This window comes from Paroedura picta, chromosome 5, assembly GCF_049243985.1.
Source record: "Paroedura picta isolate Pp20150507F chromosome 5, Ppicta_v3.0, whole genome shotgun sequence".
Taxonomy (NCBI): domain Eukaryota; kingdom Metazoa; phylum Chordata; class Lepidosauria; order Squamata; family Gekkonidae; genus Paroedura; species Paroedura picta.
This window is the reverse complement of record NC_135373.1, coordinates 21,141,252-21,169,166: the sequence shown is the minus strand read 5'-3', so window position 1 is coordinate 21,169,166 and position 27,915 is coordinate 21,141,252. Positions and strand designations below refer to the sequence as shown.

At 49.5% G+C, this 27,915-nt stretch overlaps 1 protein-coding gene across 1 annotated transcript; it reads left to right on the top strand.

The window, feature by feature from the left end:
- The first annotated feature begins 156 nt into the window (after positions 1 to 156).
- Positions 157 to 27,915, top strand: LOC143837270 (uncharacterized). The gene is made up of 15 exons (XM_077336889.1): positions 157 to 365; positions 7,465 to 7,555; positions 11,815 to 11,915; positions 12,644 to 12,876; positions 12,991 to 13,138; positions 13,268 to 13,423; positions 13,597 to 13,711; positions 15,325 to 15,395; positions 16,365 to 16,499; positions 17,551 to 17,724; positions 18,969 to 19,029; positions 23,133 to 23,287; positions 24,628 to 24,770; positions 24,957 to 25,048; positions 26,581 to 27,915. The coding sequence occupies exons 1-15, from the start codon at positions 171 to 173 to the stop codon at positions 26,595 to 26,597; spliced, it is 1,887 nt and encodes a 628-aa protein (XP_077193004.1). The 5' UTR covers positions 157 to 170; the 3' UTR covers positions 26,598 to 27,915.

The following is a 27,915-nucleotide window of genomic DNA, read 5'->3' as shown; positions in this document are numbered from 1 at the left end:
AGGTAGAGAAAGGGGGCGGGAGTTTGGTTCTCCGTTCCGCAATTTTTTTTCTGTCAGAGCGCATACTTAAAAGATCCTCCAATCACCAGGCGAAGAGTCCATTGATAGAACTTGTTCTCAAATAGGCGTACGAGAGAGGCGGGATTAGTAAGAAACCCCAAAACGGACCAATGAATTACACAAGCGGCCTGGAGTCACATTCCGGTCATCCAATGGCATCCGGACCGCCCCTGGAAGGCTTCAGCGTGAACCCCGCGCACCCTTCAGAATCGGAGCCGGGAGCTAAAATGGCGGCCGCCGACGGAGATGACTCGCTGTACCCTATTGCTGTGCTAATCGACGAGCTGCGGAACGAGGACGTTCAGGTACCGGCGCTGACCGCGGGCCCTTCACTGCCTACTGAATGATAGCGGCTGTGGGCGAAGCGGGTCGTAAAGGCCCGAAATACGGCTGCCCGGCATAGCGGCCAATCAGCGATGGTCTCTCATGCGCCAGTTCCCCCTTGAGCCCTGAGAGGCCGCACTTGATTGGTTGCAGTGGTTTTCATTCGGAGGAAACGAGGAGTAGGGTGTTGGCTAATGGAAGGCTCTGTATTTTTTGACCTCGTTCTTGCTAAGAGAGACGCCGTGTGATTGGCCGGGCGGCCTATTTCCTCGGTCCTGCAGAACCTTAGAGTGGTCGCCGCGTTCTTCTCTTTTGTCCCATTCGTGAAAGGGTGCTTCCGATTGGGCGGGGCCGAGTCCATTTGTTACACAGAAGCGAGCTGACCAATCAAAGGAAAGCCTTTTGTGGGCGGGGGGGGGGGTCCTGGCCCCTCTTGTTCTTTCTTGGCTAGGATGCTTTGGGCCGAGTCCCCGTTCGTTTGGGTTTACATGGCGGAAGGGATAATGGTCCTGCTTCGGAGCCAGTTGGGAGCTCCACAGGGCTTGGCTTCGTGATGCTTGCAAGGGGTAGTCAAACTGCGGTCCTCCAGATGTCCATGGACTACAATTCCCATGAGCCCCTGCCAGCGTTCGCTCATGGGAATTGTAGTCTATGGGCATCTGGAGGACTGCAGTTTGACTACCCCTGAGCCAGGTGATATGACCCTCCGAGATGTCCTGCCCTATGGAGGATTGCTTACTTTTAGCCTTTTACACTGCCATTTCCCAACAGGGCTCAGGGCAGCTGACAACAAAGGTTAAAATATGAAGTAATTAAAGATAATTTATTTTTAAAATTCCACTAGGCCAATTGCAAAAACCTTATGTTTGCACCTCTTATTAAGATGGATTTCTGCCTAAGGAGGGGTCATATGATGTTGCTAGTGGACAATCGAACAGGGAAGCCAGCATCTTCTCAGTGTTAGTTTTTGCCTCTACTGTAGTCTAAAATTGTGAAACGATTTAGAAGAAAAAGAGTACTTATATGCCGCTTATCTCTACCCAAAGGATTTTCAAAGCGGCTTACATTCGCCTTCCCTTTCCTCTCCCCGCAACAGACACCCTGTTGAGGGGGGGTGAGTCTGAGAGAGCCCTGATATTAGTGTTCCTAATTTGTGGCAAATAGCATTGTGGAATCAGTCCTGCAAGGGGATTGTGCTTGGGGCTGGATGGCATCCAGCAGCATGATTTAATGAAACCTGACTGATAGTAAGCCCAGAATAGACCAGGAACGCCTCAAGGCAAAGCTAGACAAGACCCAGGTCACCTAGAAATGTCATGGTGGCACCAGGAAACTACAGGGATTTTGGTGCTTTGTCTCTTACTGATCCACCGTAGTGGAAACAAGTTTATTATTTCCTGTTGTATGTGGCATAAAAAAGGTGCAAGAGGTTTTTTCTCACTACTTTTATGCCACTCAGTAGGGATGGAGGGATCAGTTGCTTCTTGTACTGCCTTTTAATATGGCAATAAATGGAACTCTTAAAAGGAATAATGAAATTATGAGAAATTGGGAAGAAGTTAGGCTTGGCTTTGCAGTGGTGATGGCCGCCTTGATAACCCCTGGTGTTTATCAATATGCTACAATAACCCTGTCATGGCTTTAATGCAAATATGAGAAACAGTTGATCATTCACAGGAACTCTGAAGGCTAAACAATGAGTATGGCTTCTAAATCTAAGGGCTAACTCTAGAGCCAGAGAACATTTCTCCAGGTTTGCCTTAAAGAACTGCCAAATTAATTCTAATGGAAGGTTTTGCTAGACAGGGCCCACTTCAGGACATGGTGGGAAATTTTGTGTTGACTTTTGCTGCCACTGGAGCTCTAGACTGCCCTACCTGGATGGCGTGCATTGCTCGGCCAGTGTTCTTCCACCTCTGTCAAGCTTAGCCACTGGTGCCTTTTTTGGACCCAAAACACCTATCCACAGTGATTTTGGCAACAGTCACCTCTAGGCTTAATTTCTGCCACTCGCTCTCCATGGGCCTACCCTTATCCCTGATCCAGAAACTTCAACTAGTGCGGACCCACACTCCAACAGCTGCACTGGCTACCCTGGGTTTGCAAGGAAGGGCCACAAGAGACAAACACTGGCCCATCCCTTCCTGCCCACCCACTCCCAATCTGCCTAAGTCCATAAAATCAGCATTTCTGTCAGATGACCATGAGGCTTATGCACAAATGTGTTTGGTCTCTGTTTTGGCGCTTGAGAATTCTGAATTAAAAATGTGATGCGTTTCTGGCTTTGTCTGGATTGTAACCCAGCAGCACTGCATTTGGTCACGTCTGCCCCTTGCTTTTCCGTCCTGTCTTTTCCCTGTTGTGGCATTTAAATTGCATGTGCCTGGGAGGCAGAGTCCTCTCCCTTTCTTGATGAAGGCCCTGTGAAGTGGCGCCTGTGTCCGTTACGCATACTGTACAAGTAATATTTAAAAAGGCTTCTAAGAGATTATCAGAAGGGTATTTCATAGCATGTGAATCTCAGCACTGCTAAACCTCTCACAGCATGGGGGTGGCCGCCTTAAGCGATTTAGGCAGCAAGTCTTGTGCATTAGTATGCCGGGCCGAGCTGATCTTCTACAGCAGTGGTTCTCAACCTTCCTAATGCCGCGACCCTTTAATCCAGTTCCTCATGTTGTGGTGAGCCCCAACCATAACATGATGGAAGCGTTCTTTCACAGAAGTTACACCAAAACTGATCAATGGCATGAAGATCCATTGTGCGTGATTGTAGATAAATTGTTTTTTCCCCCAGGGTTTCTCAGTTCAGTTCTGCCTCTTGTCCTACCATGCCGATCTCACTCTTTTCCACTGCTCCAGACAGACGAATGCTCTATCTCGATCTACCCCACAAGGCTGTTGTGTGGATGGCGTCCCCCTTCCTCGGCCAAACTGCTTGCCCTGCCGCAACACCTGTGAAAGGGTTGTTCAACCCCCAAAGGGGTCCCGACCCCCAGGTTGAGAACCACTGTTCTACAGAAATAAGCCAAACTATCTGCCGGACCTTATTTGTTAGCCCCTGTTGATTCCCTGCTTCACTAACCCTGCCCTAGGGGTCTGTTCACAAGCCTGTCACTATAAGGGCAAATCAGGGTAAAACTGGAACTTGCTCGGCTGGTTGGCCCAGTGGCACAGCAAGGGGAGCAGGACAGGGTGGGACTTGGTGTGTCTGAGCTCGAAATACACCTGTATAGCTGCTCTGATCGCAGTGTGTTGCATTCCTGGTTTGAAGAGTTTTAAGGTGGTTAGTCACCTTGTGAGAGCAAGAGAGAAAAAAAGAGACGGGTGCATCAAGCTTAAACCTTGATTTTTAAAAAGGTTGTGTACATGCACACCTTTGGCGAATCACAAGTCATCTTTGGGCAACCCACCGAAGAAAGCTTTTAACATGTTCTTGTCTCTCATTCTCTCTATTAAGTCTGCGGGTTCAGTGAACACAGAGTCCAATTCTTCAGAACTGCTCTTTTTATTTAGGAACTCCAGCAACAAACTCCAAACACTGAACAGAGAAATACAGGCAAACTCATGCACTTTTATACCTTTCAGGCAGCCCGCAGCTGCCTCTGATTGGCTCTAAGCAGAGCAATCGGATTGGCTCTAAGCAGAGCAATCTGGTTGGACCTTAACATGTTCCTTTGATTGGTTAGTTCCTTGGCTGGCGGAAGCCCTCATTTGCATTAGTGGCCAAATGCCCACAGACAATACTCTCCGTGGGCCAAAAGCAATAATTTTTTTAGCAGTATGTGGGCATATATCAGGGGTGGCCAAACTGTGGTTCTCTGGATATCCCTGGACTACAATTCCCACGAGTCCCTGCAAGCACATGGGAAATGTAGTCCATAGAAATCTGGAAAGTCACAATTTGGCTGCCTCGGCATAGAAGTGCATTAAGAGAACCATGGGCTTATGCGAATTTATCTTCTAAAGCCACATGTCTTGAGCCCCAGCTGAATGAAGATTTAGTTCCAGTGTGTTTTGGGGAGACTTAGGAAAGAGCAAGCGTTCGGTAGCACCTTAGGCTGACAAAATTTGTGGCAAAATAGGAGGTCTTGTGAGTTGCTGCCCTCTTCCCCTGCTGCAAACAATAGTCTTTAAGGTATTCCTGGAGGCAGAACTGCCGCAGCTCTCCTTCTTGATCCGTCTTCTTGGTAAATCTTGTTAGTACCGTGATTTGGGTGATGCAAAATCTCCCACTTGGACATCAAAACATTTGTGGGACACCTCTGATGCTTAGGCCACCTGCATTAGACACAAAAGCAAAATGCAACACTGTGTTAGGCAAAATCCAAATTCCTCTCATTAGGAGCTAGAGAATGAACCTGACAGCCACACTATTATATATTGAGTAAGGTAAAGGTAAAGGTATCCCCTGTGCAAGCACCGAGTCATGTCTGACCCTTGGGGTGATGCCCTCTAGCTTAGCGATCCCCAACCTGTTGGCCGTGGACCACATGTGGTCCTTCGACTAATTGGAGGTGGGCCCCGAAGGACGCCTTCTTCCCCCCCCCCCGCCCCCTGGCCCTTTACTTCATCCCCCCCAGCCATTTACAACACACTTCATTGTTGTGGCGTGTCTGTATCTTATTTTGAAGGGACGTTTAAGCATTACCATAGCGATCAGAGAGAGTTAGGGCAGTGGTTGAGAGTAGAGGAGTAAATTACGCCTCCCCACCGGGCCTCAGTAAAAGACGTTGAGTGGTCCCCGGTGATAAAAAGGTTGGGGACCACTGCTCTAGTGTTTTCATGGCAGACTCAATACGGGGTGCAGATCCTTTACATTGATCTGGGCTATGGCTTCTAATAATCAAGGAGGCATTAGTTCTCCAGTGCCTGGAGCCAGCCTTCCCCAGTCATTACCGTTGACCCCCCAGCAAACTGAGTACTCATTTTACCGACCTCGGAAGGATGGAAGGCTGAGTCAGCCTTGAGCCGGCTGCTGGGATCGAACTCTCAGCCTCATGGGCAGAGCTTCAGACTGTATGTCTGCTGCATTACCGCTCTGTGCCACAAGAGGCTCGGTATATATTGAGTAGAGATGTTAAAACATTCCCCATACTGCATATAATGATTTCATTTGGACAGTCGTCTCCGCAGTGTGTCTATCACGTAACACTTGGGCGCTGAAATTGTCCATAAAGAATGGCATCCCAAACATAAAAGTTCCAATTGCCAGTTTTCTTCTTCAAACGAAGCATTTCAAGCATTGTTATCATTAAGTAACAAGCGTCAGCTTCAGCAAGAAATATAAAATTGACACCAATAACAGAGGCACAAAGCTGTGAACGATTGGCAGTGTACTAACAAAATCCTTTTATCTTTGTGGGGGTTCAGGCTTTGAATTTCTACATCAGCTGATGAATCTCCAAAGCATCATAGCAACATCCTTGTTTTCTAAGTCATTGGCCCATCAGTTTTCCCCAGCTGCGCTTAGGGAGGAAACAAACTCAAAGCTGCAGAAGTTAATGGTACACCTCTATGCAGATAGAAGATGTCATGAGCCATTCTTATGTTTTAAATAAATATAAAATAACAGCTGATATCTTCATCATCAGTTACTTTATATTTCAGCTTGTTCAAAATGCATGTTTATGTTAATAGCTCCCCAACAAAATGAATCTGGATTTTCCCTGACAACAGTGTTGCATTTTGCTTTTGTGTCTGACATATTTACACTGTACACCTCCCTTTCTGTTTGGCTTTCCTTTTTTTTTCTCCTCTCTTTCTCTCTCCTTCCTCTCTCTCTCTCCCTCCCTCTCTCTCTCCCCCCTCCTAATCTCTTTCTTTCTCTTTCATTTTATCTCTCTCTTTCCTTCTCTCTTTCTTTCCCTCTCTCTTTCTCTCCTGAGTCTCTCTCCTTCTCTCTCTCCTCTTTCTCTCTTTCCTTCTCTTTCTCTCTCTCTCTCCATCTCTCTATGTGTTTGTGTCCCACTGTGTTCAGCTGGGTTTATTCCCAAGTAAGTGCCCCCATTGGATTGTAGCTGAAGGTACCAGAATGGATTGTGCCTGTTGTTTGTTGAATGGAGAACTAATGCCTCCTTGATTATTAGAAGCCATAGCCCAGATCAGTGTAAAGGATCTGCACTGCTGCAGCAGTGGTTCTGGAACACACAGATTTGGTTCTGGAACATGCAGATTTGGTTGTCACCTGTACAACCTGCTGCTTGGACTGATGTCTGACTGCAATGCCTTTGCCATTATCTGTTTTTGGTCCAGGTTGTTCGTTATGCCCCAGAGTTACCGTATTTGCCGGCGTATAAGACAACTGGGCGTATAAGACGACCCCCCACATTTCCACTCAAAATATAGAGTTTGTTACATTACATTACAGTACTATGGGCCACTATGGGCAGCTATGTCTATCCCAACTGAAGTGCACCCGGCATATAGGACGACCCCCCCACTTGGAGGCATGTTTTTCAGGGGTGAAAAGTAGTCTTATATGTCAGCAAATACTGTAATTTGAGATCCTGCCATTCCTGCACGTGCTCTTCTTGCAATAACGGAGCAGGTCACCGGGGGAGCTTTAGATAAAGTCTGATTTTCTGGAGGGTGCAGGCTGCATTCCTGACAGGTCTTTTCCAGTGGAAGTTGGTGAATGCTGGATACGCTGTTGTGTATGCAGATAACTTCCAAGGGTGACGCTTCACCTTTTAGTATCTCCAGCGACAGATGTGGCTGTCAGCATTTCATATATACAACCTTGTCCGCAGTCGGTCCGTATGCTATCACTTAATTTCTCTCTGTTGTTGTGTAGATAAATCTGGCAGCATAAACCAGCCGCGGTTCTCGTAGCAAGTCGTTTTCATAAAGGGGGAGACGGCTGCCACATTTGACATAGCTTGTATACCTAAGCGTGAGAATGAAGGCTGATGGGATGCTAAGAGTGTCCATGAGAGGACCTAAAACGAATCTGTCGAGCTCAGAAACCTGGGATTTGTGATCTGATGTGTTAAGCTCCATCTTTTAGACTCAAGGCAAGCAAGTTCACTTTCCCTTCCTCTCCCTTTCTAAATCTTTTAAATTGTCTCTTCTTTTACGCAGCTTCGTCTAAACAGCATCAAGAAACTCTCCACTATCGCACTGGCCCTGGGGGTGGAGCGAACGCGCAGCGAGCTCTTACCTTTCCTCACAGGTAACTTAAAGTATCTAGAACTGTTGTGTGCTGCAGGAGTAGAGGCTAGGCCAGGCTTTGTCAACCAGAGTTTGCTGAAACCCTGGGGTTTCTTGGCAGCCCTGGAAGGGTTTCCTGAACAAGTGGGAGTTGATTAATCCTTATCCATGGTTGTTCCTCTATATATTTATGAAACAGCCTAGGGGGTGGGACATGTCTAGCTGTCCAAGTTGGAATAGGGCCAATAAGGATGCAGCCAGCTTTGCCCTGATTGGCCCTGCCCCTGCAGCTCCCGCCCTCCGTCCCTGGACTCTAGCCTCTTTGCTCTCAGACACCTCAGTGCCTGGAGCCAGCAGCAAGTAAGAGGAGAGGGCCCTGGGCAAAAGGTTGTGGTGGAGGGCGTGCTAACGAGGGCCTCCCAGCCCCTGCCTGTCCCTGGCTTGGAACTGCAGCCCAAAGCCACCTTAAGCTGCCTGGCTAGGGGCCAGGTGAGGGGGCCCTTTGAAGGCCTGTTCTTAGGAATGGGCTTTGCAGCTAGTTTTATATATTTTAAAAACTTGTTAACCATTTACCAGGTGATACGACTATATATGGGCATGTAAACCCACCCACTCCCCTCAAAATGGCCAGTAATGGGTCTGGAGGGGGTGGGAAGGGGAGGGGCCCCAGTTGGGTGTGTTCACAGCTTTGCTTCAAAAATGTATTCTGCATGATTGCAGCACTTTCTCGAAGCCTGAACAGTGTTTCAGGGGGTTTTCAGTGGTAAAAAAGTTGAGAAAGGCTGGTCTAGGGTCTGCAACTCTTCTGTATGTATCTGTTTTACATTAAGTCTCTCATCCTAAAATCTCCATTTGAATTTGTTTTGCCATCAGTACCTTACCCTAAATCTCTGTGCCGAATCCTCACTTCCGACATTAAATGAAATCATAGTAAAGGGTCCAGGTGCGATGTCCAGATTGACAGGTTGTGTGTGCTGAGTGTAAATAAGCATAGCCTTGCTATGAATGGGTACAATACAGATCTAACTGCACATGAACAGATCACAAACGCATTTCAACCCAACCGGGTCTTTCTTGGGAAATCTGTTTGGTGTAGCTTTTTTCTGACACACATGAGATACACTCTCTATGCAGAGGGAAACAATAGCTGAGAGTCATGTTCCTAGATATTACATCTCTTAGAAGATAGGGCTCCAAAGAGAGACACTATGGCAGTATTTGTTCGGGCTACACCATAGAATCATAGAATAATAGAGTTGGAAGGGACCTCATGGGTCATCTAGTCCACTATGCAGGACACTCCCCACCCTATTGTTCACCCACTGTAACCTGCCACCCCCTTGAGCCTTCACAGAATCATCCTCCATCAGATGGTTATCCAGCCTCTGTTTTAAAATTGGCAAAGACGGAGAACCCACCACCTCCCGAGGAAGCCTGTTCCACTGAGAAACCGCTCTAATTGTCAGGAACTTCTTCCGGATGTTTAGACGGAATTTCTTTTGAATTAATTTCATCCATTGGTTCTAGTCCGTCTTTCTGGGGCAAGAGAGAACAACTCTGCTCCATCCTCTACATGGAAGCCTTTTAAATACTTGAAGATGGCTATCAGAACCCCTCTCAGTCGTCTCCTCTCCAGGCTAAACAGATCAAGCTCCCCCAACCAAACAGATTTCCCTTGGCCACCCAGCTATACTTCATAATTGGTTTAAGATAAGAGTGCATTATTTAATATTATTGACCACTGACTTTGTTTAAGGTTGGGTTTTTGTTCCATTTTCGGTTTAGCAATGAAGGTGTACAATCCCCAAAGGATTGCAGGAGGAAGTTCTCTCTTGATCTCATGGCAACATCAGAGAGGCAGGTCGGTGTAGTGGTCAGAACAACAGGCAAAAACCTGGGAGACCCAGGCTCGAATTCCGACTATGTCGCGGAGGCTTGCCGGGTGACCTTGGCCCAGTCACTACCTCGGAGCCTAACCTGCCTCACACAGTGCTGTTGTCGAGACAAAATGGAGTGGGGCAAGAGCGTCAGAAGCCACTTTGGACCCCCAACGGGAAGAAGGGCGGGTTATCGATGAAATAAAGAGACAAACATAGGAATTATTCAGCATCCGCTTCAGTAAAGGATTTACTAGGTGCACTGCAGGAGACTGGTGCACAGAAACAAACACAGGGCATATTTGCCCTATAAGCTAGCAGCAGGAAGTCCAGTTGCCGGAGGTGCCATGATCATTCCTTTCGTAACTCACACCCCCAACAGCAGTGAGAGCCTCTAATAAACCTCTCTAGATTTGTCACTTTAAAAGATGTCGTGGTCTCAAACTCCCAGCTACCAGTATAGGCTTTTCCCATTACATAAACAAAGAGAGACAGACTCCGATAAGCTTGTGGATCTTTCGTACGTTCAGTACGTGCCCTGGTTATTCCCACCGCATCCCCACGGTTCAATTAGCCACCCCAAATCGTGTGTGCCAGCTTCTCCAATTAATGGCACAACCGTCATCCATAGAATTTGTGCTCCAGCTGAGGAATCTGATATTCAGCCCGTTTGCTGGGGCCAGCAGGGTGCGGCGCATGGTGTGCCGTGCCATTTGCACTGCCTCAAACTGACTTTCCCTCGCCGGGCCGCTGAGAAACGATTGTTTCTCCTTGGAAAAGACTGAAAATAACATAAAATAAACAGCCTGAGCTATCTATGAAGAGGCGAAACACATTTGCGTGCCGCCCAGAGATCCATCCACGGCCTGGGGCAGGCGGGAACGGGACAAAGCATGCGACTGGTTGCAGGCAGGGGACAGAGCAACACAGAAAACTTTGCTTAGGGCAACCTGATTTATTTATTACTTAAATGTATAAGCTGCCCCTCGTGAGCCTGTCACCTCAGGGTGGTATATAGCATTGTGGAAAATGCACATTATCATATTATCCTGCTAAAACTATAAAACACATAAATAGTTCAACATTACCGAATGACTAAAGCTAGCATTAGACAATTGCAGAGACTTTGCCGTAATGGCAAGATACAGAAGGAAATCTTGTCTGGTCAGGGAGGCTCATGAGATGCTATGCTCTCTCAGGCAGACCAGCCTCAACCATAAGCCTAGCAGAAGAGCTGTCTTGCAGGCCTTGCGGAACTGTGTTAGCTCCGTCAGCGCCCTGATGTTCTCTGGGAGCTCATTCCAACAAGCAGGGGCCAGAGATGAAAAGGCCCTGATCCTGGTTGAGGCCAGCCAAACCTCTTTGGGGCTGGGGATAACCAGTTGATTGGCTGTAGCGTCCTGCAGGGGACGTATTCAAACAGGCGGTCCCTTAGATAGATTTATGGAACGCCTCCAGGACCTTTGCTGGAACCCTGGGCCCTAAGGACCTTGCCATTGAGCTGCTGTCTTTGGTTTAACGATTATGACTTCGAGACTTTTGGGAAAAAAACACTTTGTGCTAAATGCTATGAAGACGTGCTGGTTATTTATGAGCATTCCCAGTACCTGGAAATAATGTTTGATTAGCAGCTCAGATTTGGCCTGCAAATCAGACTTCCTACTCAACTGGCAGCCAGCACAGTGTAGCGGTTAAAGAGTGGCAGACTCTGATCTGGAGAACCGGGTTAGATACCCCACTCCTCCCTGTACAGCCAGCTGGGGGGACTTTCTCACAGAGCAATTCTCATAGAGATGTTCTGTAGAGCAATTCTCTTGGGGCTCTCTCAGTCCCACCCTACCCCATAGGGCGGGGGTAGTCAAACTGCGGCCCTCCAGATGTCCATGGACTACAATTCCCAGGAGCCCCCTGTCAGCAAATGCTGGCGGGGGGCTCCTGGGAATTGTAGTCCATGGACATCTGGAGGGCCGCAGTTTGACTACCCCTGCCATAGGGTGTCTGTTAGGAGAGGAAAGGAAAGGTGTTTGTAAGCTGCTTTGTGACTCCTTCAGGGAATAAACAAACTGTTATACTCTTTATAGTTTAATGTAGTCTTAATACTGTAAAAACATGATAAACAGGCACTTTCCCTCTCGAAACCATTGTTGTGCTCTGATGCCATCTTCTCGCTTGTTTCTATTTCTCTGTCTTCTCTCTCCTCTCCACCCCCAATTCTTCTGCCTGCACCCCACTTAGAAGTCTCCTGTCACTCAACATTCACTCCATTCCAAACCTCCCCCCCCCCCCCCCCCAGCTAGGGCATGACATGGCATAAGCTACATGGCCCAGAGATTCCTGTGAACTCAGACGCTGTTCTTCCTGGTCACGAACGTCTTCAATCCCCATCTCTCTTGTGTCCCTGCAGACACCATCTACGATGAAGACGAAGTGCTCCTCGCTTTGGCCGAACAGCTGGGAACCTTCACTGCTCTGGTCGGGGGCCCTGAATATGTCCACTGCTTGCTGGTAAGCCATTGGCCTCTGATAAGAAGAGACCCTTCTGTTTGTGCGCCAGGGCGGCAACCATAACCAGCGCTAGGGTGGCTGCCATAACCAACTTGGACCAATGATCCATGTCGCTTAGCAGTGTCTAACATGAGTGGCAGAAGCTTTCTCAGGTCGATGATGGCTCATTCCCAGCGTTGGCCAGCTGAGATCTTTGGCTGTCAATGCTGGGGATTGAACTTGGGACCTTCTTCATGCTGGTTCCCACAGAGACCCAGCCCCTCCCAAAACACTGAACTCCCACAGGTGGTCTCAGCAAGAGGTCTCAGCCTACGGAAGGTTGTATGTGCAAATCATAAAGAAATAGGATAGGATTGTTTTAAATATTGTTGTGAGCCAGCCTGGGCCAAGCAGAAGGTGGCATATAAGAATAGTTATGTTGTTATTTATTATAGACACTAGGCTTCAAAACCTGTCCATAATGACGGGCTTTGAAGGGGCCGGGGCACCCGCCGACCTCCCCCCTCCTCTGCGATTCCCCGGCTTCCGGGCGGGCCTGCCCCAAGTGCACGGAAGCCTCCCCCGGCCACCACCCTTCCCTGCATTCACTACTCCCAATTTGGTGTCATCCCCAAATTGTCACAAGGAGGGCTGTTAACCACTTGCCAGATGTCGGCATTTGGCATGGCAAGCAGCAGAACGTGTGCCTGCCCATTCTTGGCCTGCTCAGTCTGTCTTTTCTCCCGCAGCCTCCCCTCGAGAGCCTCGCCACGGTTGAGGAGACGGTGGTGCGGGACAAGGCCGTGGAGTCCCTGCGGGCCACCTCCCACGAACACTCTCCATCGGACCTCGAGGCCCACTTCGTGCCCTTGGTGAAGCGCCTGGCTGGCGGTGACTGGTTCACCTCCCGCACCTCGGCCTGCGGCCTCTTCAGCGTCTGCTATCCTCGGGTCTCCAGTTCCGTCAAAGCTGAGCTCCGGCAGTACGTGAGGGGTCTTAAGACGAGGGGTGGAGGGGAGGTCCCGTCTTGGAGGACTGCAGGCCAGAGACAGGGCTCGGATGGGCTTGCGTTTCCCAACTGTTGCTCTTTCCACAGGTATTTCCGGAATTTGTGCTCAGATGACACCCCCATGGTGAGGCGAGCCGCAGCCTCCAAGCTGGGCGAATTTGCAAAGGTCTTGGAGCTGGAACACGTTAAGAGCGAGATCATCCCCATGTTTTCTAACTTGGCCTCCGATGAGCAGGTCCGTGTCACAGCTAGGCCTGGTGGCAGGCATCGAGAGGGCTGAGATAGAATAAGGGGGACCGGGGGCGCATTTCCTGCTTTATGTGATTTAAAACATCCTAATTTCCTCTCTTATCCCCGGCGTTAGGACTCCGTTCGCTTGTTGGCCGTGGAGGCCTGCGTTAACATCGCGCAACTCCTGCCCCAGGAGGACCTGGAGTCCTTGGTGATGCCGACGCTACGGCAAGCGGCAGAAGACAAGTCATGGAGGGTCCGTTACATGGTGGCTGACAAGTTCACAGAGGTAAGCGTTGGCTGTCTTTGGTAACCTGGCAACGCTTGAGGCCGGGGTTTCCTGACAGCTGCATAGACGGCTTGTCCTCCCTCCAGAGGGTGAGATGGTGTTTGCCTCCGCGTCAATCAGCACCAGGTTTCTTTTCACAGTCCCCAAGCAGCTTCCCTTTCCTTTTCCCACAGCTTCAGAAAGCAGTCGGACCAGAAATCACCAAGACCGACTTGGTGCCGGCCTTCCAGAACCTCATGAAAGACTGTGAAGCTGAAGTGCGCGCTGCAGCCTCCCATAAGGTCAAAGGTCTGTCTCAGCTGTGGCTCAGAGTCCGTCCCTGTTGACCCTGCAGGTTCTCCATGTTAGGAAGAACATAAGACAGGAGTGGAACTTTGAGTTGAAGGGTGTGGGGGGGAGATAAGTAGTTATGGCAGTGGGCTACGCATGCTAAGGTGACTGGAAGAAAAGGGTCTTCCAGAGGTCTCATAGACTCTCATGGTCAGGCCTTGTGCATGGCATAACCTGGAGCCCCAGAGACAGTTGCTTGTGTTTGGTGCAAATACGAACACTTTGCCCTGGGTATGAAGTCAGATAATAAAGTCAGGTGCCTGTATGCTTGAGTAGAGCATGCAGGCACCTGAAATAGAACTGCTAAGATAACATGAAAGAAGTAGAAGAGCTGGGTTTTTTATACCCTGCTTTTCACTACCCGAAGGGGTCCCAAAATGGCTTACAAACACCTTTCCTTTCCTCTCCCCACAACAAACACGCTGATGTTCTGCCATAGGCAGTGATCATGTGAACATGCCATTTGCCCTGGCAACTGAGCCAACTGTAAAGGTAAAGGTATCCCCTGTGCAAGCACTGAGTCATGTCTGACCCTTGGGGTGACACCCTCTAGCGTTTTCTTGGCAGATTCAATACAGGATGGTTTGCCATTCCCTTCCCCAGTCATTACCGTTTTACCCCCCAGCAAGCTGGGTACTTTTTACTGACCTCAGAAGGATGGAAGGCTGAGTCAACCTTGACCCGGCTGCTGAGATCGAACTCCCAGCCTCATGATCAGAACTTCAGACAGCATGTTTGGCTGCCTTACCATCCTGCACCACAAGAGGCTCATGAGCCAACTGTATTGCTATGTAAATTAGTAGAAATTACCCTGTGATATTTATGGCATTTTCTCCTTCTGTGAATGCTCCTGAGTCTACAAAATTCTACCTCTGATCAGTGACCATGGGGGGTGGGGGCGCCTGCTGCTGATTTCTGCTTCCTCAGTGTTAGCGATCACGTGAACAGTCTCCTATTGCCCGTAATAGCCCGAGGACAGCCTGGATGTTCTGCGCAGCTTTTTCTTAGGAAAGAAGGGGCTTTGCCTTAATTCTGGGTTGCTTTCTGGCAGCCAATTTAGAGCAATTTCCCCCAGAAATAAGTCATTTGTAACTTGATTTCCGGAGACCAAGACTCTCTGACCAAGATACTGGTTACAATTCAAATGCTTATTGCAGACAAAGCTAGTTGGAATGTGAATGACATTGCCTAGCAACGGAATTCCCTCCTCGAACTCTCATTCCCCCCACCCCAGAGTTACCATAGGAACTTTTTAAGGTGCATAATCACTGGGGAAAAACCAACACAGTATCACAGCACATACATAAATGGGAATGTTTTTTAAAAGGGCAATTTAAAAGGGTTGGCTAACTGACTGCATTGATAACTGATACATGCATAATAGGCCTAGAGGTCTGACTCAGGTTGAGGGGGCTTCATGTGTGTTCTGTATATTGTGGGTTAACGAGCCCAGTCATGCATTTGAATGACTGCACCAATCTGGAGTCGATCCTGGTTGTCCACCACTACGTTCTTTTCAGCTAGCTGTGCACTGCCAGCATGATGACTCATTCCCCTCCTCTCCTTTTTAGAATTCTGCGAGAACTTGTCTCCGGACTGCCGTGAGAATGTCATCATGACCCAGATCTTGCCCTGCATCAAGGTGTGTGTCAGTCCAGCAGCTTTCTTCGTGAGCTCATTTACCTGTCCCTATTGCCTCTGGCTCACCCTCTGCATTGCAGTCTTGCAAAAGTGTTAATGGCTTATAGCACCACTGAATTTGGGAACTTTTCATAACAAGCAGAGAAGAAAGTAGGTAGGGGAAGGAAAACATTCTAGTCCAGCTTCTGATCACATCAAGGGCTGCAAAAGCTTTCAGAAAACTTAGCTGACTTCCTGGCACTCCACCAGTCTTTCTTTGCATATATGTAAATTCCTGCATCCTCCAGGCTTGACAAGGTAAAAAGAATCACTTCTTCATCCAAAGAATAGTTAACACATGGAATTCGCCGCTGCATGAAGTGATTGTAGTGTCTACAAGCATAGATAGCTTCCAGAGAGAATTGAATGAACACATGGAGTTAGAAGTCCATCAGTAGATCTTAGCCCCAAGGTATAGATGGAATGCTCTGTCTGGGACGTGATGTTCTAGATTCCTGGGGTTTGGGGGACACACAGTGGGACGGTGTCTGGGGATCTGGCCCTTCTGTGGGATCTCCCAATGGCACCTGGGCTTTGGCTACTGTTTGACACACACAGTGTCGGATTGGCCATTGGCCTGATCCGACATGGCTTCTCTTGCCTTCTTAATTTCCATTCCACTCTAAAAGGGCTTCAAAAAGCCAATCCTAGTTTAGTGACCAAAAGGCATTCTGGAAATGGATCTTGGTGTTTACTTGCAGAATATGAATTGTCTTCATGTGTTGAGTTTGAGTGAAGGAGCAAGTGATTCACAGTTTGCTGTAATTTTCTGTGGCAGGGCACAAAAGCCATTGTGTGTGCTTCCTTCCTTCTCTCTTGCTTGCTGTGTGGAGGGCCAAGAAACCCGCTGGGCATGCTAAGTGCAACTGGGGAGGTGCTAAACAGCCAGCTCCTGTGGCTTCTTTTAAAATGATTCCTTTGTGTCCTCCAGGAACTGGTGTCGGATGCCAACCAGCACGTCAAGTCCGCCCTGGCATCTGTGATCATGGGGCTGTCACCCATTTTGGGCAAGGACAACACGATTGAGCACCTCCTGCCGCTCTTCCTAGCTCAGCTCAAAGATGAGGTGAGTCCTTTGTCTCCTCCCACCACCACCACCCTTACATTCTTCCTTTGCAACATTTGGATACCTTCCCTCCAGACTTGTAGCCTTGTTCTTGCCCAGTGATTTCTCATAGGCCATCTGTAGTATCGTTAAAAGATCCGAGGATTGTCTGGCAGCCAGGCCAGGGACGTTCAGAGGTGGCTTGGCCTTCCCTGCCTTTGCGTCATGACTCTTGTGTTCTTTGGAGGAATTAGCACCCAAATCCTTGGAAACCTCCCATCCAGATATGAGCCAGAATCGGCCCTGCTTAGCTTCTGAGATCTGATGGGATCAAGGCTATCCAGTGATCTGATTACGTACAGGGTAGCTTCGTTTGTAGAGTCATCCCTGTTCAGTTTGGCAGGGTTGTTTGGTTCCAGCAGTACAGAGGTGGCCCCAAGATTTTTCATCAGCCTCGTTAATTAAATTCTGTCCATGCCGACTTGCTTGAGTTCATGAATGTGGGAACCTCCGTGTCCAGAGGCAGCTACCCTCTGAATTTCAGTGCCAGGAGACAACACCAAGGGAAGGCCTCAGCCTCTATGCCCTACCATGAGAGCTCCAAAGGAACTGGTTGGCCTCTGTTTGAGACAGGATGCTGGACTAGTTGAACCCCTGGTCTGATACAGCAGGGCTCTTCTTGGGTTCTTATGATGGCCTCGGCCTCTATGCCCTGTTGTTGGCCCTTCAGAGGAACTGGTTGGCCTCTGTGTGAGACAGGATGCTGGACTAGCTGAACCCTTCCTGGTCTGACCCAGCAGGGCTCTTCTGAGGTTCTTATGAAGGCCTTGGCCTCTTTGCCCTGTCACTGAGTGAGACAGGATGGTAGACTAGATCTTGATCTGATCCAGCAGGGCTCTTAGGTTTTTAATCTAGTCAGCATTAACTTGATCGGGCCTTGATGTGAAGAGAGGGCAGGTTAGACGGGAGAAAGATCCCAAGTTCTTTGTTTTTGTGCTGAATCAATAGAGGGGCGAGGTGTGACGTCGCGGCAGAGCAGACCCATTTCAGCCACCTCCCCTGTCTCCCACAGTGCCCCGAAGTCCGGCTCAACATCATCTCCAACCTGGACTGCGTGAACGAAGTGATCGGCATCCGGCAACTTTCCCAGTCCCTGCTGCCGGCCATCGTGGAGCTGGCAGAAGATGCCAAATGGCGGGTGCGCCTGGCCATCATCGAGTACATGCCCTTGCTGGCCGGGCAGCTGGTAAGCACTCTTCAGGCTGTGGCCAAAACCAGGCTTGAGAAGCCGGAGTCCCAAGCGGCCGGAGAGAGCTCCAAGGCCAAAGCAACTGAACGTCCTTTTTAAGCACAGACAGGACTGATGTCAGGAATCAAGCTGAGCCCAGCAAGCAGAGTCCGAGGTAAAGAGACATCCCAGACCCAACAGGCAGTTGAAAATCCAAAGGAGAGCTTTATTGAATGGAAACTGCAGAGTTGCTGGAAAGCCAAGATCTCTGGATCAAAGACCTTGGCAGTTACAAAGATACAGTAAACATCTCAGGCTTATTATAGTACACAGTCAATAGGGGAGGGGGGACATAGGCAAATCGGCGGGAGAGCACAGGGCACCAAAGGTGCAAGAATTCCCAGGTGGGCCAGATGGCTCAGCTTTGATCCCAGCAGTTACATTTCTGTTGAGACTGCACCGTCTACACAAGGTCATAGGAGCAGTCGATAAGGGAAGCAGATAACAATGCCCCGCTAGGAAAGCAGGGGAGTCATGGAGCCAGCAGACAGATTTACAGTTTTACAATGTCTGGCTTTGCCAGGCTGTGAGAAACAAAACCGGCACGAATCCAGGTTCATGACAACTGGCCAGCTTGTGCTGCTTCTGGCGAATATATTACTAAGGCTGCGGCTATGTGGCGGACCGTTTAGGTAGATGGGGAGAGGGAGGGATGCGCTGGTGCTCGGCTCTCGTGGCCCTTTATTAACATGCCCGTGGCAATATCGATCGCCACTTCAGGGTCAGGAAGGGGTTTTCCTCTAAGGCAGATTGGCTCGGGGATCCTGAAGTTGTTGTGGAACTTTGGGAAGGGAGTAGTTGTGAATTTCCTGCCTTGTGCAAGGAGTTGGACTAGGTAACCCTTGGAGGGTCTCCCTTCCAGCTCTCTGTTTACCTCTACTTTACATGCAGAAAGTCCCAGGTTTAGTCTCTTCAAAACAAAAAAGTCAACATATGCAGCGCATGGCCATTACTTGAGACCCTGGAGAGGTACTTCTGGTCTGAACAGACAAGACTGGCCGCAATCGACCAGCGGACTTACCTGTCATAAGGCAGCCTCATTTGTATCCTGGAGTGCTGGGCACTCCATCAGTCTCCCAGGGGTGTCGGCAGCACTGGTTTTTCCTTAAGCTGCCCCATTTGAGCCGGAGTTAATTGGGAGTGCCTGCATTGGGCACTCTTGGATGTTCACGCTGAAGTCCTCGCCATTTTCCCCTCTCCAGGGTGTGGAATTCTTTGACGAAAAGCTGAACTCCCTCTGCATGGCGTGGCTGGTGGATCACGGTAAGGATCTCAGTAAAGCGTCGGTTCAAATCGACATTGCCTTCCTCTGCTGCTGTGTGTGTCCCCCCCCCCCCCCTCCGCTGCCCCCTGGTCCATTCGCAGTTGCTGTACTTGCAGGGTTCTGCTTCCAGATAGGTAACTCACTGGCAGGGGAACATGGGGGGGGGGGGTCCCAAGATCTGGGCTGGTAACAGCTGGCAAGAGCAAGGCTAATGCTTTGGCTTTTGCAAATTTGGCACAATTACCTGTAGGAGAGGCCAGACGTCAGTGGTTGTGGGTACATTAAAGTAGTTCCTGGGCTCCGGACCCAAGTCCTGAAGATATCCACTGTTTTTTTAGGCTTAATCAGCAAAGCCACAGCTTGAACGTGTGTTTTAAAAGCTTCTTTTGTCAGGTGGTTTTGTTGCAAACTTTTTTTTCCAGCAGAGAGCATTGACTCATTCAATGCTTTTAGCGCAGGAGTAAAAAAAAAAGACTGCGCTTTTGTGCTGTAAAAGAGGATATGCTTTTTTCCAGCCTCTGGGGCAATTAAGCTTGGGTTAATGGCAGTGTTTTAGAACGATGTGACGAGGAGGCTAGTTTGTTTCCATGGCTGTTGAGAGCATTAAGTCCACGTGCCTTTTCAGCAAAGCGATGTCCGCTGATCAAAGGCGTCCTTCAGTTGTTTGGAGTTAGCGGACTGATTGTGTTGTTCAGCTTTGGCATAGCCGAAAGATTGGAAAAATTCTCCCCAAATAAACAACTTCCTCTCTAGATGGCTGGGAACAAATTGAAATGCTGCATCAGTAAGCCATATACATTCCAAAAGGACAGGTCACTCGCTACCTGATCCGCTCTCTCTGGGAGCGTGCCACCAATAGAGACAGAGGACTCAGCAAATCAGCTCAAATTGCATGCAAATGACTCACACTCTACCTGACTGTCATCTTGCAAGCTCTGGCCCTTGATGAACTCCAGGGTTCGGGGGTGTGGTTAAGGGGCCTGGCAAGGAGTTGTAGCCCTTCCAGGTGGCATGGTCAGGTGACATCTCTTCCAACATGCCTCAAAGCCTGAAAATTTTCTCAGGGTTGCCTCCATGGTCAAAGGTTTGGGGAAAAGGCTGGTATAAGTTTTCATGTACTCACACACTTCTTCAGCTACCTGATGTATCTGATGTCGTGTGCATGCACACAAAAGCTTATATTTGGAATAAAACTTTGATCTCGAAAGGTGCCACTGGAATCAAACTTGGCTCTGTTGCTCCAGACCAACACCTAAGTATAAATATAGTACACAGGGGAAAGCAGATTACAAATTAGTGGTCCAAGTGGCACCGAAATACTGTCAGATCCAGCAGCACCCTTACTGTAAGGTTCAAGTCATATTGTAATGCCAGTTTTTAAAGTTTTTTTTTTGAGAGCCAGTTTGGTGTAGTGGTTAGGAGTGCGTCCTTCTAATCTGGCATGCCAGGTTCGATTCTGCGCTCCCCCACATGCAACCAGCTGGGTGACCTTGGCTTCGCCACGGCGCTGATAAAACTGTTCTGACCAAGCAGGAATATCAGGGCTCTCTCAGCCTCACCCACCTCACAGGGGGTCTGTTGTGGGGAGAGGAAAGGGAAGGCGAATGTAAGCCGCTTTGAGCCTCCTTTGGGTACGGAAGAGCGGCATATAAGAACCAACTCTTCTAAATTTAAAAACCCACACGCCTGGCTGACTGAAATTATCCAAAGACAGTCGGAAGGAGGAGAGTAGGAAGCTGTCGGTAACTGGAATCTGCCTCTTACTTCTGTTCTTGGGAGGAAAGTGTCAGCTGGCATACTGATTGAATTGACAGAAGCCTTCTCCCTTGGCAAACCATGCAGTTTTGACAGTGCCAGATATTTATGTTATAGACCTCTGCTTGGGGCTCTGGCCAGGAGCCCCAAGGTGTGCAGAAATCCCAAAGAAACAACCTGCAAGATTGAGGTTTGCTCTCAGGAAGATTTCAATAAGCAGTGATCGAGTTTGCCAAAATAGCAGGCTGAGCTCCCATTCACTGGGCCTTGAACAGTCAGTGGTTCTCAACCTTCCTAATGCCGTGCCCTTTTAATCCAGTTCCTCCCGTTGTGGTGAGCCCCAACCATAAAATGATGCAAGGGCTCTTTCACAGAAATTAAACCAAAACTGACCAATGGCGTGAAGATCCATTGTTCATGATTGTATATCAATTGTTTTTTTCCAGGGTTTCTCAGTTCAGTTCTGCCTCTTGTCCCACCATGCCGATCTTGCTCTTTTCTGCTCTATCTCGATCTACTCCACAAGGCTGTTGTGTGGATGGCGCTCCCCCTGCCTAGCTGCTTGCCCTGCCGCGCCCCCTGTGAAAGGGTCGTTCAACCCCCAAGGGGGTCCCGACCCCAGGTTGAGAACCACTGAAGACAGTGAACCTAAGTCAGGCCTTGAGATGAGATGCAAAGCTAAAAGTAAGCATCTTATACCCTCATTGCTGGCTACGAGTCAGAAAGTCATTGGTCAAGCTACCCCAAGCCCTAGGATGAGCCAGGTCATCTTGCACCTGTCATCTAGTGATGAGAAGAAACTAATCAGGTGTCTTATACAAAGGCTGCTAACAAGCCAGAGAGAGAAGAGTATCCTGTGACATTCTTAGGAGTCCCTCACACAGCGCTGGACGGCTGAAAGTCAAACCCAGCCTTATAACAAAGGCAGGATTTATAGAGCCGTACAACCTTCTAATCCAGGGGTAGTCAAACTGTGGTCCTCCAGATGCCAATGGACTACAATTCCCATGAGCCCCTGCCAGCATTTGCCGCAGTTTGTCTATCCCTGTTCTTTGTTAGGTGCGAAGTCGTGTCCGACCCATCGCGGACAATGATCCTCCAGGCCTTCCTGTCCTCTACCATTCCCCGGAGTCCATTTAGGTTTGCACCTACTGCTTCAGTGACTCCATCCATCCACCTCATTCTCTGTCGTCCCCTTCTTTTGCCCTCAACCGCTCCCAGCATTAGTCTCTTCTCCAGGGAGTCCTTCCTTCTCATGAGGTGGCCAAAGTATTTGAGTTTCATCCTCAGGATCTGGCCTTCTAAAGAGCAGGCAGGGCTGATCTCCTCGAGGACTGACCGGTTTGTTCGCCTTGCAGTCCAAGGGACTCGCAAGAGTCTTCTCCAGCACCAGAGTTCAAAAGCCTCAATTCTTTGACGCTCGGCCTTCCTTATGGTCCAACTTTCACAGCCATACATTGCAACTGGGAAGACCATAGCCTTGACTAAACCCCTGTTCTAATTGGTCACAAAGCCATTCTGAACTGTCTTGTTGGAAACCTGCCTGTGGAACTCTCCGGAGTCTGCTGCCTTCTTGGCGTTCTGCAAGAAGAAAGTGGGTGATCCCAAAAACACAACAAGGAAAAAAGAATCTGTCCATTGGCTTAAATTTTGATTAAGCCATTGGACAGATTCTTTTTTTCCTTGTTGCCTTCTTGGAGTTCTCCGGAGGGGCTGGTGAAGGTTAAAGGTGCCGCAGTCCCAAAGCGTTTCTTAGGGTTGGATCAAATGGAGTTGCCCCATGTCAGATTGTATCCATTTATGGTCCAGCTTTCTTGCTGAGGCTCTAAGCCATTGGGGTTCAGAAACTTTGCGATAAGCAGCGAAAGCCGTGACATGGATGATGCAAAAGTTGAATTGCAAGAAACTGGAAACAAGAGGGTGGGAACCAAGATAACGCACCATAAACGGCAGTCCTTGCTTTCCTAAGGCACTCTCCGGAAGAATGTCGTTATACCTTAAAGCAGGGGTAGTCAAACTGCGGCCCTCCAGATGTCCATGGACTACAATTCCCATGAGCCCCTGCCAGCATTTGCTACCCCTGCCTTAAAGACTAACAAAATTTGTGGCAGGGTTGGATCTTTTGAGTGTTGCTGCTAATTTCTGGCATTCTAGCCGTATCTAAAGAAGTGAAGCAGTGACTCACAGAAGTTCTTACCCTGCCGTGAATTTCGTTTGACTTGTTAAAGGGGCAGAAGAAGCAGAAATTCCTTAGGAGTTCCCATTGGGCACAGACTTACATTCTCGACTTTAACTTGTGCAGCCAGCTAATTGCTTATGTGTGTGTCTCTTCCCCCCCCCCCCCCAGTCTATGCCATCCGAGAGGCAGCGACCAGCAACCTCAAGAAGCTCGTGGAGAAGTTTGGCAAGGATTGGGCCCACGCCACCATCATCCCCAAAGTGCTGGCCATGTCCAATGACCCCAACTACCTGCACCGCATGACCACCCTTTTCTGCATCAATGTGAGTTGGTGGGAGGGGAGGGGTGGGTGGCATCCGACACCGTGCCTAAGAATGGACCATTCTGCATCCTGGAAGGGCAAGCAGCCTCATGCCATGGAAAGGAATAAGAGACAGTTGGTTATGTGTCATATTGCTTCTTTCTGCAGCTTCTAGGGAACATTAGGTGTCAGATTTTGGATGTCTGCCTTAACTTAAGCTGTGGCGCCTCCCAGTTATTGGGAAAGAAATTTCTCTGGTTAGACCAGCTGAGTAAATAAATCAGAAGACCTCTATTGCCATTTGAAGAAAAGAAAGCAGAAAAGATGCATCATGAAGCGTTAATTGTTCCACAATTGCGAGACCTCATAGCCAGCTGTAGAAACTTTCAACCATTTCAATTACTAGAGAGAGTTTTTGTCTGCCAATTTTAAAGAAAGGCTCCAGTTGCTAATAATTCTAAATAATTCTGGGTACTCATTTCTGGATACTTTATGGCAAAGCAACTTTGAACACAATTCCATCAGACTTTTGGCATGAGTGCTTCTGAAATTTATTCTGTGAGGATGGGGCTAACTTCTCTGAGCGTCCAGGTTCAACTCAGATGGAGGTACCTGATTGGCCACTGGTGACCTCTCATGAAATAAAATCACTCATTGACTGCGTAGAAAAGAACTAGAGTCCAGAACCACCTCAAAAGACTAACCAAATTCGTGGCCAGGTGTGTTCCACCAGCCACTGCTTGCTTCTTCAGATCCTTCTGACTTTTCCAGATACCTGTGACCAGCGATTCCCCCAAACTTCTCACCCTGCCTCAAATTGTGTTAGACTTTCAGGCACTCCTGAATTCTTGCTCTTTTCTAGTGTTAAGGACAGGTTTAACGTGGCTTCCCTTCTTGATCTAGCCTGGTTGAGAAATGGGGCACCAGGAGAGGAAGGTAATGTTTGGAGAGGCATCCAGCCATGCTGAGTACAGGCCAAGCCTCCTGCACTGAGCAGTCCCATCGTCCAAACTGGCCCTCCTCCCTGCTGGCAAATCCTGTTCAGGGTGCAGATTTCACCTTTCCTGGATGGCCCCTCCCCATTGGCCTTCCTGAGACCTCTCAAGGGAAGCATCTGTTGGCAGCAAATTCACCTATTGCCACTCTGGCTCCTGTTCCTGAATGGTTTTCCCCTAAGTCTTCTGAGAAGGTTTGGCTGTACCCTCCCATTGAGGAATCCCGGAGGCATCTTGCTGGATAACTAACCCCCGGGGCTTTTCTGATGGCTCCCCGGCCAACTCTCACCCAGGCCCTCCGTAACAAAGGCAGTGGGATAAATCGGCCGGAGGCAGCTTTTAAGAGCCCCATCCCTTTCCCCGCCAGGTGCTGTCAGAGGTGTGCGGGCAGGAGATCACCACCAAGCACATGCTTCCCACCGTGCTGCGGATGGCAGGCGACGCCGTGGCCAATGTCCGCTTCAACGTGGCCAAATCCCTGCAGAAAATAGGACCAATCTTGGACAACAGGTATTGCCGGGATCGGCTGGATTTGGCCAGGCTGGCCTGCGTGGGCAGCAGCCCTGCATCTTGTTTTGTTTTGGTGATGGGATGCAGTTGCCAAGAGGGGAAGGGAGGGGGCAGCACTTGAAGCCTTTGGGAGAGAACTGTAGAAATCGGGCCATGCCTTCTGCTCATCCCTTATCCCCCCCGCAGCACCCTTCAGAACGAAGTGAAGCCAGTGCTGGAGAAGCTAACACAGGACCCTGATGTGGATGTCAAGTATTTTGCCCAGGAGGCACTGTCCGGTGAGTTGGGAACGGCTTCCCTCTATGCAGTCAACCTGGAAAGCATCTATTTGGGAGGGAGGGGGGCGATTTTCCCAAGCCTGGTCTGTCCCTCCTGTCCTCTTTACCAGGCTTTGGTTGGCCCAGACTATCTGTGGGGAGCAGGAGGAGGAATCTATCCCCAAAAGCTTTGCTAGAGAGATCGGTGAAAGGGGAAGCCAGGCCCATCAGTGCTAGTGCTGGAGTGACTGAATGTAAAGACATTAATGCAGGCAGGGACGGTTGTCTCCGGACCTAGAAGCTCTGGCATGGGGGGTTGGGGGTGTGCGTGGCAGATTCCTACCCTGGTCAGTCGGCTCTTTGGTTGCCCTGAGGGTCAATAACCTTGTAGGCCTTTGAAAAATGGAAATGAAAGAGTCATCTTTTGGAATATTGGAGGGGGGTGGGCGGGACACGCGAGGACCCTGGTCTCTGAAGAACGGCAGCAGCACATTTTCATGGGAGTGAAAGATTCCCAGGAGTTGTTTTTAGGGAGGAGAACAATGGAAGGGAAGAGGTGCCGCCAATCCGTACGGTGAGCCCATGTGCAGACTGAGTCCAGCATTTCAAAAAATGGTTCTGGGTCCTCCTTTATATATTCCTGTGCGCCACTTCCTAATAACTCTCTCACCGTAATTGGTGTTTGGGCCACACAAACTCGACCTATTAATCCATTTGTCCATTATCGGCGCTGTTGAATGGGTATATTTTTTTCAGTTATGCACGCGGGCCTTTCCGTACCAGCTTCTTTGTCGAGCTCTCACTGAGTTTTGACAGCGTTTGACACTTAATTTGGGAACGGTTCCCTGCTCCCCCTCTCCCCTGGTGCTCTAGAGCAGGGGTAGTCAACCTGTGGTCCTCCAGATGTCCATGGACTACAATTCTCATGAGCCCCTGCCAGCATTTGCTGGCAGGGGCTCATGGGAATTGTAGTCCACGGACATCTGGAGGACCACAGCTTGACTACCCCTGCTCTAGAGTTCACAGTCACTTGACAAGCCCGGTTTGTAGATGCTCGTACATAACATGATCATCTCGCCGCACCAGTACACGGTTCACTGAAATAGATTCTGTTTGAGCCAGGCGGGGAGTTCTCGCTGCCGGGTCTAGCAGTGACTCATCCGTTCACGCGAGCCACCTTCCGTGATGAGCACGCAAGAGGCAAGCCAGCCCTTGGTTCTCATGACTGTCGGAACTCCAGGCCTGGCTCTTTCCACTGGGGGAGGAGGGGGGGGGGTCTTTAAAAGGTCTGCTTGGTACCTTTTGACGTCCAGCAGCCCTACGGAAGCATCTTTCCTGGTGGGCTGGAGTCTGCTTCCTCTGATACAACAGTGGGCGTCTTTGAACGCTGAGATTACGCTTGAGCAGCCATCTGTATGGGGATTCTTTTGTGTGCGAGTGGAAATGCAGGCCTCCCGAAAAGACGGTTTGAGGAGGCAGTGGACCATCGGATTCATAGCTTGTGAAATCTGGCTTTTTCTTTGACCGCCTCGTCTCATTCTCTCCCTCTACAGTGCTGTCACTGGCTTGAGCTCTGGGAACTGGCGCTGCCGTCTCCTCAACTTGGATGCCGTTGGACCGAATACCCCCCCCCTTCAGTCTTCCTCGCATGTTTATGACTGACTTTCCCCCGCCCCCCACCCCGATCTGCATGGTGGTATCATCCAGCCGCCGCCTCCCTCTCTCTTTTGCTCTTAGTTCCCTCGTCTCTGACCTTCCTGGGCAGCTGATATAATCTCCCCCCTCCTATTCCCCGTCTAGGCAGATTCAGGTTTTCCCATCTAGACAGGTTTGGGATTTTTGGTTGGTTTGTTCACCAGGATAACTGCAAATGACCCCCTTTTCTACTCCCCCAATGGGGGCGCTCAAGAGAGGCAGAGCGACCCAGAAAAGCCACGCTCGGGATTGAACGTTTGCTCCTCCGCCCATTCCGCAGGCCTCTGGCGTCCCGGCCACAGGTTGCATGAGACTTCAGCGCAGTGCTGGAAATAGGCACGCTTCTGCACCTCCTTCTCTTGCCTTCAGTTCAATAAGGACCCCCTCACACACACAAAGACAGACATACACCCCCGCCTGTTTCTCCATTCAGGGTCTGAACCCCAGTCGATTGGAGAGAGTGCAGAAAAGGCGCATGGAGCTGCGTTGGCTGGCTGAACTCTAACCCAGCAGGCCCCACTCCCCAGAGTTAATTCTGTCTCCTGCCGACTAAACTCTCTGGCATCACAGCCGCCGCACCGTTCATGAATCTCCCAACGCAAAGCCTCTTCCGCTCCCCCTCCTGCCAAAGAGGCTCTGCCATGAATTCTGACGCCTGTAAGAGAACCCAGGTTCGGGTAGTGGGCCCAAGCCCCACACTCAGGCCTCAGGTTTTCGGACACAAACCATTTTTTGGGAGAAGCAGGTAGGTGATTGTCTTCGGTTTAGCCGAGGGCTCCAGCTTCACCCTCCCTCTAACAGGGACGATTCTTTATTAGGAGGGTGTCTTCAGTCACTGGGAATATGAGGGGGATTCAGACTGGGTGCTCAGATCCTGTGGGTGGGCGTGAGCCAGTGAGAACGCCCCGTTTCTATCATGTGACCGTACAGAATAGATTTGATGAGTCCTCTCCTACCCCCCCCCCCCCCCCGGTCTCAGTTTCAGTTTGCTGCTCCCACCTTTGTGCTACTTGCACCGGGGCAAGAGGGTGTGTCCTAACCACGCACCTCCTAACACACACCACCCCCTTCTGACCTCCATTAGTGGCACGTCCTTTTACATATGTTGGATTTTATTATTTTTTTTGTGCGTGTGCGTGTATATACCCCCGATTTTGTTTCCCTCTCTACAATTAATAAAATGCTCGACCGTT

What these genes read in the sequence shown, in the direction of transcription:
- LOC143837270 (XM_077336889.1), top strand. Translation starts at nt 171, where the DNA reads ATGAATTACACAAGCGGCCTGGAGTCACATTCCGGTCATCCAATGGCA. An exon ending in GTCAAAGCTGAGCTCCGGCA is followed by an intron (nt 12,877 to 12,990) that starts GTACGTGAGGGG and finishes CTCTTTCCACAG; the next exon opens with GTATTTCCGGAATTTGTGCT. An exon ending in CCACCCTTTTCTGCATCAAT is followed by an intron (nt 23,288 to 24,627) that starts GTGAGTTGGTGG and finishes TTTCCCCGCCAG; the next exon opens with GTGCTGTCAGAGGTGTGCGG.